The sequence below is a fragment of the Gymnogyps californianus genome, chromosome 14, assembly GCF_018139145.2.
Source record: "Gymnogyps californianus isolate 813 chromosome 14, ASM1813914v2, whole genome shotgun sequence".
NCBI lineage: Eukaryota > Metazoa > Chordata > Aves > Accipitriformes > Cathartidae > Gymnogyps > Gymnogyps californianus.
The window spans coordinates 11642444-11655115 of NC_059484.1; the positions used below are offsets into that span (position 1 = coordinate 11642444).

The 12672-nt window shown below is 52.7% G+C and overlaps 1 protein-coding gene across 1 annotated transcript in view; it reads right to left on the minus strand.

Annotated features, from left to right (window-relative positions):
- Positions 1–86: 86 nt before the first annotated feature.
- The window catches only part of NSD1 (nuclear receptor binding SET domain protein 1), a 66047-nt gene continuing 53461 nt past the window's right edge, over positions 87–12672 (minus strand). The window contains 1 exon segment of the mRNA XM_050905389.1: positions 87–9172. Within this exon segment, the coding sequence (XP_050761346.1) occupies positions 6840–9172 (2333 nt within the window). The 3' untranslated portion in view covers positions 87–6839.

Sequence of the window (12672 nt, forward strand, 5' to 3'; positions counted from 1 at the left end):
GCTCTCCCATCCCTGCCCCGGGTGTCTGGGCACAGCCGGGCTCCCCCCGCACCTCCCCGCTCGGCAAGACAAACCACAAGAGGACATCGAGAGTAAAGTTAAACTTTACTTTACAGTAATTTTTCTTCTATGTACAAAGAATTACAGTACATGTTCTGGGAGCACCTAGGCAGGGCAACCCTCTTTTCATTATAAGTTTCACATACACAGCCAACAGTCTAAGGGGAGCAAAATGAAAGTAATCAATGGTCCAAGACTCTCCCCTCTCCCTCTTCTAAAAATAATATACATGCTGGAAATATGTAGGTTTCTCTCACCCGCTCTGGCATCCCTGCTTAGAACCAACAGACAAGTCCCAGCCAGGGCCGAGCACCCACGTGTCCCCCACGCAGTGCTTGCCCCAGCCACCGCCCCGGTGCCCGCCCGCAGCTCCGGCCGGCCCCCGCCTCAGCCGGGCACCTCGACTCCCGCCGTGTTTCCCTCCGGCCAAGCCTGCAGGACAGGACCCCGTGGGGGACGCCCCTCCGCTGCCACCCCGGGGGCAGCAGACCTCGGTGGGGGGGTAATGCAGCGTGGGGCTGCTCACACCAAGGCTTCCCCCTGCCTCTGAGCAAACCTCCCACTCGCGGCTTCAGCACAACTTATGCCACTGCCATGGGTGGCCCCTCATGTCCCTCCTCCCGGTCCCCGGGCAGCGAGGAAGGGGGAGCGGGCAGCCAGGGCCACCCTACCTGGGAGCCCCAGCCTAGCCGGCAGCCAGGACCCCAGCCCCATGAGAGCACATGGCACCGTCGGGCGGCAGGGGACATTCAAAGCCAGGCACGGTATCCGACACGTTCTGTGCCTCGGAGGCGAGCAGGCTGGTGGGGCGGTGAACTCAGCACCGCGGTTAAGCAGGGCCAGGAGCGCCGCTGCTGAAAGGCTTCTCCTGCCCGTTGCAGGGAGAGCTGCTCCCTGCCTGCTCCCTGCCTGCGCCAGCCGCTGCCGACACATCTGACCTCCTCCCACCCACGTCGGCCGAGGCCGCCCTCAGCTCCAGCCACGCTCCACCTTGAGCCTCCCGGTGCTGCTGCTTTTCCTTTTAACAAGTTCCCAGTGTCTAAAAAAATACACAAAACCCAGTTCCTTGAAGTCAACAACTCGGAAACATCAGAAAAAAACAAAAACTGAAACCAGCTCAGTACCAAACGGACACAAAGAACATGCAGTTAGCAGATGCCTGCCTTGCTTCATGTGGCTCCACTCACTCCCTATGCCCACGGGGCCCACTGGCACACTGGTTTGAGTCTCAAAACCATCATAAATCGAAGGAACCGAGTCACGCCTCGTCCTGTTTCCGTCACATGTGCCGAAGCCCAGCCCCAGCTATCAGGGGAAGGGATTCAGCCGGCAAAGAAACCTCCAGCCCATGGGCCAGGAGCTGTGAGTTCAGCCCTACTGTGCTAAGCTGCCGAACGGTTTACAATAGCACCACAATAGCCCAAGTGCTTCGCCGAGGGCAAACTGATTAAAACTTTACCTTGAAATAGGACATAGCAACACCCATTTCTCAGATTTCCCTAGGAGGTAGATTCAGTGCTGTAGGGACTGTCCATCACCGCCACTTCTCCAGCCCAAGCTCACGCACGCTGTCCCCCTGCACCGGACTTTGCTTAGATCGCTTTTGGAGGACCCGGAGAAAGAAATCTTGCCTTTTCCCACCTCCTGCTGAGCAAGGGCACTGCCACCCCGCAGGCGAGACTCCTGCTGAAGCCAGGCAAGCGGCGGAGCAGTCCCCAAGCTCCAGCATCCCACCTCCCAGGCCCTGGGAGCCCCGAGCACCCATCAGCCCGGCCGTGCTGCTGCAAGAGGCACAGCCTCGGCTGCAAATGCTGCCACCGGCGTTCTCACTATCACAGGGGAGTAATTAGCACGGACAAAGCCCAGGCAATCAAACACAGCGTGAGCCCTCGCCGGCCCCCTCCGTACTTTCAGAGTAGCTGCACGGTTTGCCACTTTGCTTTAACACTCACTGGCTGGCAAAGGCTGAAAGCCTCATGAGTAATTTAGGGCAAAGCACATTACAAGCAGGTTACAATTATGGTTATTCCAAACATCAAGCAAAATCAGAAGTTAAGGCTGAAATTAAAAATAAACGGAAGGTGCTGAAGGTCTAAGGTTTCTCAAACTCCCCCTGCCCTGTCACAACGCTGGCTGCGGCGTCCAGGTAGGAGCAGTGCACATCCACAGCGTGCTCAGGTTAAACCACTGCCGAGATGCATCAGGGTTAGGGCTGCTTTTTCTTTTTCTTCCTTTTTTTCTGCAAAACTGAGCTGAAGCTCTTCTAGCACCCTCAATCTGCATTGTCTCACCTTAGTATATTACTGTCCTTTAGATTCAACCATCTCTCTCATCTGAATTTTAACAACAGCCACACCTTCAAAGCGAAGCCTGTGCCTGCGGGGGGGTTTAACCCTGAATTATAACGCATGCTCCCACAGCACCACCTGGATACTTTGTGCATTGAAGTGAACCTGGTTCTTGTGGGGTTTTTTGTTAAATAAGAAAAGTTTTAACTCGAGAACAGCAATAAAGCAAGCTACCATGAGCTAGTTAGCATCTGAAGATGTGCAGTAGGAGATTATCCCTTACAGTGGTTGCTTTTCTGCTAGATTCACCAGAGCCCTGGCTGACAGCAGGCGCCAGCCCAGCGAGCTGGTGCAGATGGGATGAGCCACGCAGAACGGTGGCCTGTGCCTGCTCCCCTCCTGCCCACGCATCCCACAGGCCCTGCGGTGGCTCCTCCTCTGCAACCCTCCTCCCCTGCCTAGGCAGGCAGGCTGTGCCAATGTGAGCCCCTGACCACGCCGTTACCCCTCACCAGAGCTACTCCCTCGTCAAAGGTCAACTGGGACTCTCCTGCCCACTGGGGAAATCCACTGCTGAAGTGGGTCCCGCCATGGGACGGAGGCCACGGCCAGTGACCCCAACCCACTGCTCTGAGCAGGGGCAGCCAGGCTATCTGGACAGCAAGGATGTTGACCAGCGAAGCATTTGCATGGGAGCAAATCCTTCATCCCCTTCAGAACTGGGAAGGGGGAGCCATTCCTACAAGTGGGAATGGGCTCATGAGCCTGGGAAGTTCCTGTGAGCCCCCCTAGGACAGCAGGGAAATGGACACAGCTCTGAGCAGAAATAATTACACCCTTAATTCTGCTTCTACAACTCTCCACAACAGTGAATCAACGCAACAGTCACCTCTCACCCACCTTGGGTGCAATTATGGCTGAGCCGAAACTGTCAGCGGCCGAGTGATCGGATCCCTCCAATGCAGCAAAAAAGCACCGTGGCCTTGGCCACAGAGCTGCAGCAAAGCTGGCCAAGCCCAGCGCAAGGGCTCAGGGAGGCTAGAGCAGAGCTGCAGCAGACTCTCTCCCGCAGGAGCGGTCTGCCAGGGATATGTGTTATCCGCTGCTTTCCTCTACCTTAAAAAACCCCAGTGATTCAAACTGGCTGAACTCTGAAGGCAGCAATGAACTGCAGAAAATGAACCCAGCTACTTCTGTACAGACATTTCCCTCTCCTCCTCCAAAGGCAGTGCTACCAGCTGCCACCAACAGCAAGAGTCACCTCAAGTACTGAAGAAGCCCACATTTCCTTTGTGAGGGTTTTGTTGCCCAGAGCTGTTTCTCAGCCCATGCTCCCTGCCGATGAAGGCTGGGCAGGGCAGGGCTGCTGGGACCTATCTCCATGCCTGGTCTGGCCTTGCCTGTCTTGATGAGGTGACCCAGCACAGCCAGCCGTTCCTAACAGCACCACTACTCCCTCTGCAAGCCCTGCATACGTCTGAAAAGCCCTCCTGATCTGACACAGCATCCCCCAGGGGCCCAACGAGGGCGAGGAGGGAAGAGCAGCTTGTTGGCTTCCTCCTTCAATGATGTTTCCAAACGTCAGTTTTACTGAGCAGCCTCCCAGCTACGCTGAAGTCAACTTTCCGACAGTAGCTGGAAGGTAGCAAGCCAGAAACCTGGATCCTCATGGAAAAGGCATGAAGGCAGACAAGAAGAGAGGTGGGGTATGGTCAGATGCAAGGAATAAGGCTGTGGGTTTGAAATGCCATGCAACGGTTCAATCCACGTTCACTGTTCAAAATAAGCTTTTGGGTAAGAGCCTGCTGCATGAAAGGCTGCTGCTGCAGTGAACTTCACCCTACTACGTGAGCACACGATTTATAGAAGTGATTTTTTCAAACCTGCACTTACGAGAATTCATTGAGAACTTCTCCATTTTACAGATTTAAAAAAGCCTGCACCAAAAATATTCACAGTTTATTTTTCATGAAACAAGTAACTAGTTAACACGTGACAATGCGAAGCGGAGGTGGACAGAGCAGTGCAGATACCTTTCTGGTTACAGCTGTAGCTGGCTGGGTGGCTGGCACGGAGGTAACCCTACTTACACAATCTACATGACTAAGTCCAGCTCATGGGAAGGCCTATAAATGTAAATTCAAGATTTATTTTCCTTCTCACACATGATAAATACTTAATATACTGAACGTCATTATCATTTTTTTTTAAATTTTGTTTAAAAAAGTTAATGAATGCCCTTAGATTATCTTCTCTCTCAATGGCTCTGAGGAGTTGTCCTGATTCCCTTTGTGCAGGAGTCACGCAGAAACACAAGCTGCTTGCATTTCCCCAGTTTCAGCAGCAAGCAGGAACTGACCTGCCAGTCTTCCCGGAAAAAAACAACATTAAACAGTAAGTTTCCATAAGCCATAAAGCTTTTCGAAGTTGCTAGCTATTCTACAAAGGATCTGAAATGATTCGGACTAGAGAAGAGATGCACCATAGCACTGGTAATGTCCCCTCATGCCCAGCACACCCGGCCTTTACAGCAGGACGTTGTCTTGGGGTGCGTACATCAGGAAAGGAGAATGGATCGGGATTTGTCTCGGTACAAGTGTCTGCCTCCCTTCATAGAAAACCGCAAAGCTCATGACCGTCTGCTCTGGGAGCAGCATGCACTTGCAAGCCAGGTGGGAACAAGGACCTGCTCCCACAGCGGAGGGAGAGGGTCAGGCCGGAGCTGAACGCTCCCTTTCCAGGGAGGGACCTGCGGATCTGCCTGGAAGGAGAAGGATACACTGGAGCTGCGCAAGGGTCTGGTGGCGGGCACGGAGATCCGAGGCTGCAGCACCCCGATCGGCGGAGCTCAGGCAAACCACAGAGGTAATGTGTTGTGAGAGTGGGAGAGTGTGCTGGTCAGCAGCGCTTCCTTGGCAGGATACCGACCCCATCCAGCCCGAGCAGTGCCGCCCAGGGAGGCCCATCCTCCTCCTGCCTGCGAGGGTGCCGGTGGTCACAAGATGCCACTCTGCAGGTCCCTGGGACTCTACTGCTTGCCCCACGAGTACCACGGCCAAGCAAACTTCTGCCTCAACGTTTGAGTAAACGGCTTTCAGCAGGCCTAGTCTGGACACCAGCCTGATGACCACCAGGTACTAAACATCTCCTTAACTGGAAAAGGGAGAAGAGTAAAAAGAAAGCCAGCCAGCTGCCGCAGCCCACCGTGTTCCAGTGTGAGAACTACTATTCAGTTGGAAGGACACACACGCGCACACACACACACGCACACCAACACAGTCCAGTTAATTCAAGTCTCCTTTGGTTGTAGAAGAGTTAAGCCAGAAGCTACCCAAGGGGAAGGTGTTGAGATGGGTCCCAATACAGCTACGGCACCCTTGCCTCCGCGCTGTGTAGCAAACGGTACAGGCTTCACTTGCAGCTCGGCAGTGTGTCCTGCTGCTGGGAAGACCAGGTATGATGCAAACACGTCCTGAACATGTCTCTGAGGCAAGGGGAGAAAAGACTGCTCAGTCTGCTGGCTCACGGTGACGACAGAAGTCAAGAAGAGACTGGATGGAAATTTGAAAGGGAGCACCACCACCGTGCCAGGGCAGTGCTCAGCACCTTGGGGAAACCCACTCTGCCCTACTCTGCTATTGCTGCTTTATAGGTCACAATGTTTTCAAGTGCAGGAAACACTCCACGTGTCCTGTGCTAAAGGATTAAGACACAAGAATGAAAGTACTGCCAGATGGCTTCTTCCAAGACCTCTCTTTTCCCTGACCTCCTTCAGATTCCCCGTTTCTCAGGCCTGGCCAGTCGCAGCTTTGTACAGAGGAGCCTGAATGGATATTGTCTATTGCTGGAGAAAACTGCACTGAGCGAGTGCAGCAGGCTCCTCTCCCAGCTCAGCTGGAGACGATAGCTGTCCTTCAGTGAACCACGCATGCAGCATGTCCCAGTGAACATACGGACAAACCTCGCAAAGCAACACCCTGCACGGACAGAGACTTGGGCAGATGACAGATAAACCCCTTCCCTGCTTCTACAGAGTCCAGCAAGGGCGTACACATGACTGCTCACTGCCTGATCCCCGAAACGTCTCCAGTCCCAGGGCAGCCTGACTGATCTGCTTCCTCTAAATACAGTAATAAAAGCAAGGCCCCTAGCTGTACCTGGGAACCCGCCTATGAATCAGACCTGGCGCTCGAACACGCTGGATCAGTAATGTGACCATTTCAATGGAATTGGAGATTTTTACCCAGAGTGGACTCTTTATTTCAGCTTTACCATTTGTAAAAGGAAGAGGAAAAGGTCATGGATGCTCTCTCCCTTCGGCTGGGCCACACTCAGACTTAAGAGAATGTCCTTGCTCATGTCACAAGAGAATATGGATGGGATGTGCATGGGTTAGGGGCTGGGCTCAGGGAAGTGAATAAAAAAAACAAAACAAAGATCCCCCTCCCTAAACATTAAAAGACTGAAACCTGCCTCCCATATTCACCAACCTCACTTTGGCTCTGAGTCGGCCAACTCACGACAGACAGAATCCTGGTTACGGGCTAGCGCTGTGTTTTGTTCAGGCAAAGGGTCCTGCCCCCGAGGAGTCTGTGCTTTTCCACTCAGCCAAGAAATCTGGTCAATTGTCTGAATGTTCGTGACAAGCCACTGCATCTGCTCCGGGGGCACTGGTGCTTCCCTGGCTGGCCGAGGGGTCTGCTCAAATGCACGCAATCTCTCTGATGTCCAAGGGGTTTGCTCTGCGGGGGCTGAGGCCACTTCCCAGCTGGGTTGAAGGGTTGGCTCCGGTAGTTTCTCTGCTGTCCGGGGAGGCTGCTCTGCAGGCGTCAGGGCTTTTGCAGTGGGCCAGTGGGTTTGCTCATGCGTCTGTAGTTTCTCCGTAGGCCAAGGTACCTGTCCGACATGCGTCACCACCTTCCCAGCAGACCAAGAGATTTGCTCGCCAGCTAACATGGTCCTCTCTTTCTGCTGGGGACTCAGTTCCACGGCCAGGGCTCCTCTCTCCTTTGGCTGAGCGTTCTGGTCGACAGGCCGCAGCGCCTTCTCTGACAGCAACAGCCTCGGAGCTGATGCAGCCAGAGGCTTGTCCAAGGCTTGAGGCCGAGGAGCCACGGCAGCAGCCAGCTTGTCTGACGCCTGAGGCCACGGGGCTGTAAGAGTGAGAGGCCTCTCCAAGAGCTGAGGCCGAGCCACCCCGGAGCTGAGAGCCTTCTCCGGAGGCAGGACCCGCAGGGCCCCAGAGTCGGCAGCCTTCTCTGGAGGCAGGGGCCGCAGCACCCCGGGGGCAAGCACCTTCTGTGTGAGCGGGATTCGCAGGGCCCCCGAGCCGAGAGCCTTCTCCATGGGCAGGACATGCGGTGACCGAGAGCCAGGAGCCTTCTCCAGAGGCAGCGGCCGCGGCACCCCTAAGCTGGGAGCCTTCTCTGTGGGCAGGATCCGTGGCATCCCCGAGGCAGGAGCCTTCTCCAGGGGCAGGGAACGGGGCACCCCAGAGCTGGGAGTGTTCTCCGTGGCTGGGACCCGCACTGCCCCGGAGAAGGAAGCCTTCTCTGGAGGCGGGGGCCGTGGCACAGCCGATCCAGGAGCCTTCTCCATGGGCAGGATCCGTGAGACCAGGGAGCTGTGGACTTTTTCAATGGGCAGAGGCCACAGCACCCCGGGACTGGGAGCCATCTCCGATGCTGGGACCTGCAGCACCACGGAGCTGGGAGCCTTTTCCACAGACCGAAGCTGCGGACTCTGGGCAGAAGCTCTGTCCAACGGCTGAGGCAGATCGGCCGCAGGAGGCTCATCCACCGGCTGGGACTGCAGAGTCCCCGCCGTGGCGAGAAGTCTGTCCGACAGTTGAGGATGCAGGCATTTCGTTGGGAACTCATCCAGCAGCTCAGGCTGCTGGGTCCTGGTGTTAATGAGAGAATTGTCCGATAACCCCAAAACCCCAGGGGCAGCAGGAGGCTCATCCGACAGCTGGAGCTGCAGGGTACCAGCAGCAACAAGCGACTCGTCCGACGACTGTGGAGTTCCTGGAGGAGATTTGCTCGGCAGATGAGGCTGTGAGGCATCACTGGAGGACTCATCCAGTGGCCACAGCACCGCGTTGGTGGGAGGTTTGTCAGGCTGCTGAGGCCTCAGCGCTACGATGATGGGTTGCTTCTCTGACTGCAGCCTTAGGGACAGGGCAGCCTGGGGCCTGTCCGACGGCTGCAGGCGGAGCGACAGGGTGGTGGGAGGTTTGTCTGAAGGCTGCAGCCGGAGCGAGAGGGTGGTGGGGGGTTTGTTGGATGGCTTCAGCCTCAGTGACAAGGTGGTGGGGGGTTTATTTGACGGTGGCAGTCTCAGCGCCAGGGTGGCGGGTGGTTTGTCTGGTGGAGGCAGCCTGAGGGCCAGGGTGGTGGGGGGCTTGTTTGACGGCTGCAACCTCAGGGCTAGGGTGGTGGGGGGCTTGTCTGACGGCGGCAGCCTCAGCGCTAGGGTAGCGGGGGGCTTTTCTGGTGACTGCAGTCTGAGGGCCACAGACTGAGGTAGGCTGTCCAGAGGCTGAACGCTCAGGTCTGTGTCGGCAGGTGGCTGCTCTGGTGGCTGGGTGTCCTCGCCGTTAGCCAGGGCTCCTATGGGAGGCACATACTCACGAATTTCTCCCGGCTCTAGAGGGTTAGGCCCACAGGGATCGTGCTCTGTGCAGCATAAACGTCCATCCAGCTTGGAGATGAAGAGCATGCCTTCCCGGTGCTGCTTGCAGAAGGACCTGGGGCACATCTCGCAGAAGGAAGCTGCTTCCTTACCACACATATCACACTGATGCCACGGGCACTCCCATTTTCCTGCAGCACAGACACAAGAGAAAAGACATACCTTAGGAGTGGTACAAGTGGAAGAGACAAGGCCCGCTGCAAAGAGAGTTCAAGGCAGAGTGCGAACACCCCGTAATACTCCTATACAATTCTACATGTCCTTCTCAGTTTCTGCCATAGCTCCCAGGCTTGACAGGCAGTTAAACAGGAACCTGCATCCTCAGAAGCAACAAGGGCGATGATAATCATGACAAACACAAGCCACACCAGGTCAGACCAAAAGCCCATCTGGCTCCAGCACAACACTAACCAATACGGGCATTTAGAGAAGAGCAGACACCCCCAGCTTCCACATCTCTGTGGCTCTGTTTTCCACAGACAACAGTGGTATCTGTGTATAATACCCCCAATGGACTTTTTAAGTAGATGCGTCAGGTTCATCTAAATCTTTGTTAATTCTGGGCCAACAACCTCCCTTCCTGTTTATCAGAAAGAAGAAGTGAGAGAGCAGTGATCACATGGGATTAAGTTTCTATTGCCTCTGTACCCAAAGGCATCTTCCTTAACCTCTGTGTATGGCCGTGACAAAAATACTGCTTAACACGAAGCCAAGCTGCTCCCTGAGGAGCTCCATGTCCACGCTGAATCTATTCACCACCAGTATCAACACCATCACTGAGGAAAAAGCCAACATTACACTTCAGAGATTGCTGCTTTTTTCACTTGTAGATGAACTCACCAGTTCAGCCCCCTGCTCCCTCAGCCAAGGCTGCCGCTGTCTCTACCAAACGCTTCTCACCAGTTTGTGGACACAAGGAACAGTGAGACCATTTGCACCCAGGATACACGATGCTGAGTTCCTGACCTCTCACCATAGGACCAGCATGGCTGCCTTTCCAAATATGCCTGCTGCCTCCATGCTCCCTCAACACCCCACACCCCCAGCTCCCTGCCTTGCTGCAAAGAGCAGCTCCCTGCAGAGCAGTCCTTGCACAGGCCAGCCTGCGCTCAGAGCACAAGTGGTGATGGAGGGCAGCCGTGGACACCAGCCAGGCCAGAGCACTTCCCAGCCTCCCTGAACCAAGCCCACACATCTGTGGCTTTGGCTACCAGCTCTTTTCCAGGGAGGCTGGAAGAGAGCGCGACTTCAGCACGGCACTGAGCAGCTGCGGGCATTTCTCCATGCACTTGGGCAACATCACCTTTCTACTCCCCTCTCTCACGCTGCTTTTCCCCTGGTGTTGAAGACAACACGTAGCATGTTTTTCCCCTCCTTTGAAGCCAGTCCAAAGCTTCTGTTCCAGTCTCAAAATATGTATACCGCTTTTCTGTGTCTATTCCAATTTTTCAGCATCCTTTTCGGAGGGGGGATGTTTAACACTACACGTGGTTTTCCCCCTTCCAGGCTCACGGTGCTGCAGCACAGGCTGTCGCTGCTCCCCTCGCACCATCAGCAACCCAGGGAGCCACGCTCAACACTCACTTTGGCCACTGGAAAGACTCTGGGACTATTATTATAGATATCATTTGTACAAATGGAAAATAAAATAAGTCAAAACCTGCCAGTATGCTGCAGGAAGGATAAATCCTATCAAACCACTCTAATGGTCTTTGACAGGATAAAAGGCCTAATGAATAAGCAGCCTCTCCAGAGACAGCCCGGAGCTCTCCGAAGTAAGATCACACAATTAGTAACATGCAAACAAGCAGGAAATTCCAATTACTCGACAGCAATGCCCAAGGCAGAGGAAACATTTGAAGTAAAAAGCGCTGAACCTTTCATGTCCTGCAGGATACTCTAAGGAGCGGGCTATGAAAATAGCAGCCTATGTGCAAAAAGAGTAAAATGGCTACAACTGACTGAAAATCATTCTCAAACAACAGCTATTAATGGTCTTCTGGCAAACTGAGGAGGTGTTTCCAATGACATCCTTCAGGAGTCTATTTTAATCTGTATTTTAATTTAAATTTCTGGAAGCAGAACAGCAAATACTTTTACAGAAATGGGTGGATAACAACAAGGCTGTGAGGGACTGCAAAAAAATCTGGTTAGGCTCAGAATTTAAACTGGACAGATGCTCTTGCACCAACAAGATGCAATTAAAGACCAGTGCAAAGCAGGACTGCAGGAGGAAGAAATAAAACAAGTATGTGAAAAGGATCAAGACAAGGACTCAAGCATGATAGGGCAAATCACAAATATCACATAAATATAAAAGTTATTTTTGCAAAACAAGTCAAATCTCATTTCCTGAGAAATTCTATATGGAACACAAAACATAATTATTCTCTTCTGTTGGTATTAGCACGGCCTTGGCTGCAATACTGTTAAAATACTCTTGTTACCACAGTTTTAAAAATGTGTAGGCAAGTGGGACACGATCCAGTTGTGGTTTAAATTTTGGTGGTTTAAATTAAATAATAATTTTAGAAAATAAGAGCTGCAAGGAGAGGCTGTGTTTGTTTAAGCTGGAAAAGGACTAAGGAGATAACAGTCTCCCAGTATGTAAAAAAATGGCTATCAGAGAGATGGCAATCCTTTGTTTTTTCAAGTCAGGCTGTTAGGAGAAACTTTTCAAATGGAAAGCAGGGGAACAGGCTAAAGGCTGGATTCTCCTTTACTGGAGACTTTAAAGCATGGGGAAACCTGCCAGGATGTTACAGCGCCCTGTCTTAGCACACAAAAACAGATAGAAAGGTGGTATTCAGGACTCCCTCACCCTGAACGATGATGTTCCATAGGAATGACCTGCACTCCTGTTGGCTTTCACACTGCTCTGTTACAGCATTTGTTCAATGAGCAATCCAAGCTCTTCTGTATAAACGCCCTATTCTCCCCAAAACTTAACACATGCACACACATAATTTCTGTCATCTACAAAATATGCTACTAGCCCTCCTACACCTTCTGCCAAATTACAGCTAGAGGTGCTGAATGCCCAGTTCTGGCTCCCCATGGCGTGCCGACAGAAACGCTCTGTCGCAGTGACTCTCCTGGCACTTATTTTCAGAGACCGCTTGGTTCCATGTTTCTCAGCCTACCTCCGATGTGTTCAGAAAATACTGTACCAAGCTGCATAGAGAATTTCTAATTATAACAATGCTTACAGTATTACATCAAAAGATTTACAGCTCCCTAAACAAATTACTTCAATGCAGTTGCTTTTATTAACCAAATGTATTATCTTAGCAAAAAACCCTAAATTAGGTTTGATGAGTTATTCTACCTAAAAACTTGTCATCTAGTATTGTTTATATTCTTACCATTTAATTCTTTAGGCACTTGATCCCGTATCAGCTTTTCCATCCTCCTGGCCTGGCAGACATCGGGCTAACTGGCCTACCAAGACTCAGGTCAGACTTTTTGCCTTTCTGAGCACTGGTTAAACCTGAACACTCATTAAAGGTCGCAGGAACTCCTTTAGTAACCAAGACAAATTGAAACAACAGAGGAAACACTCCCCTCAACCTCCCTTACAACTTTTAAATACAACTTAAATCTTTCCCTCTAATAGATGTTACTTTACACT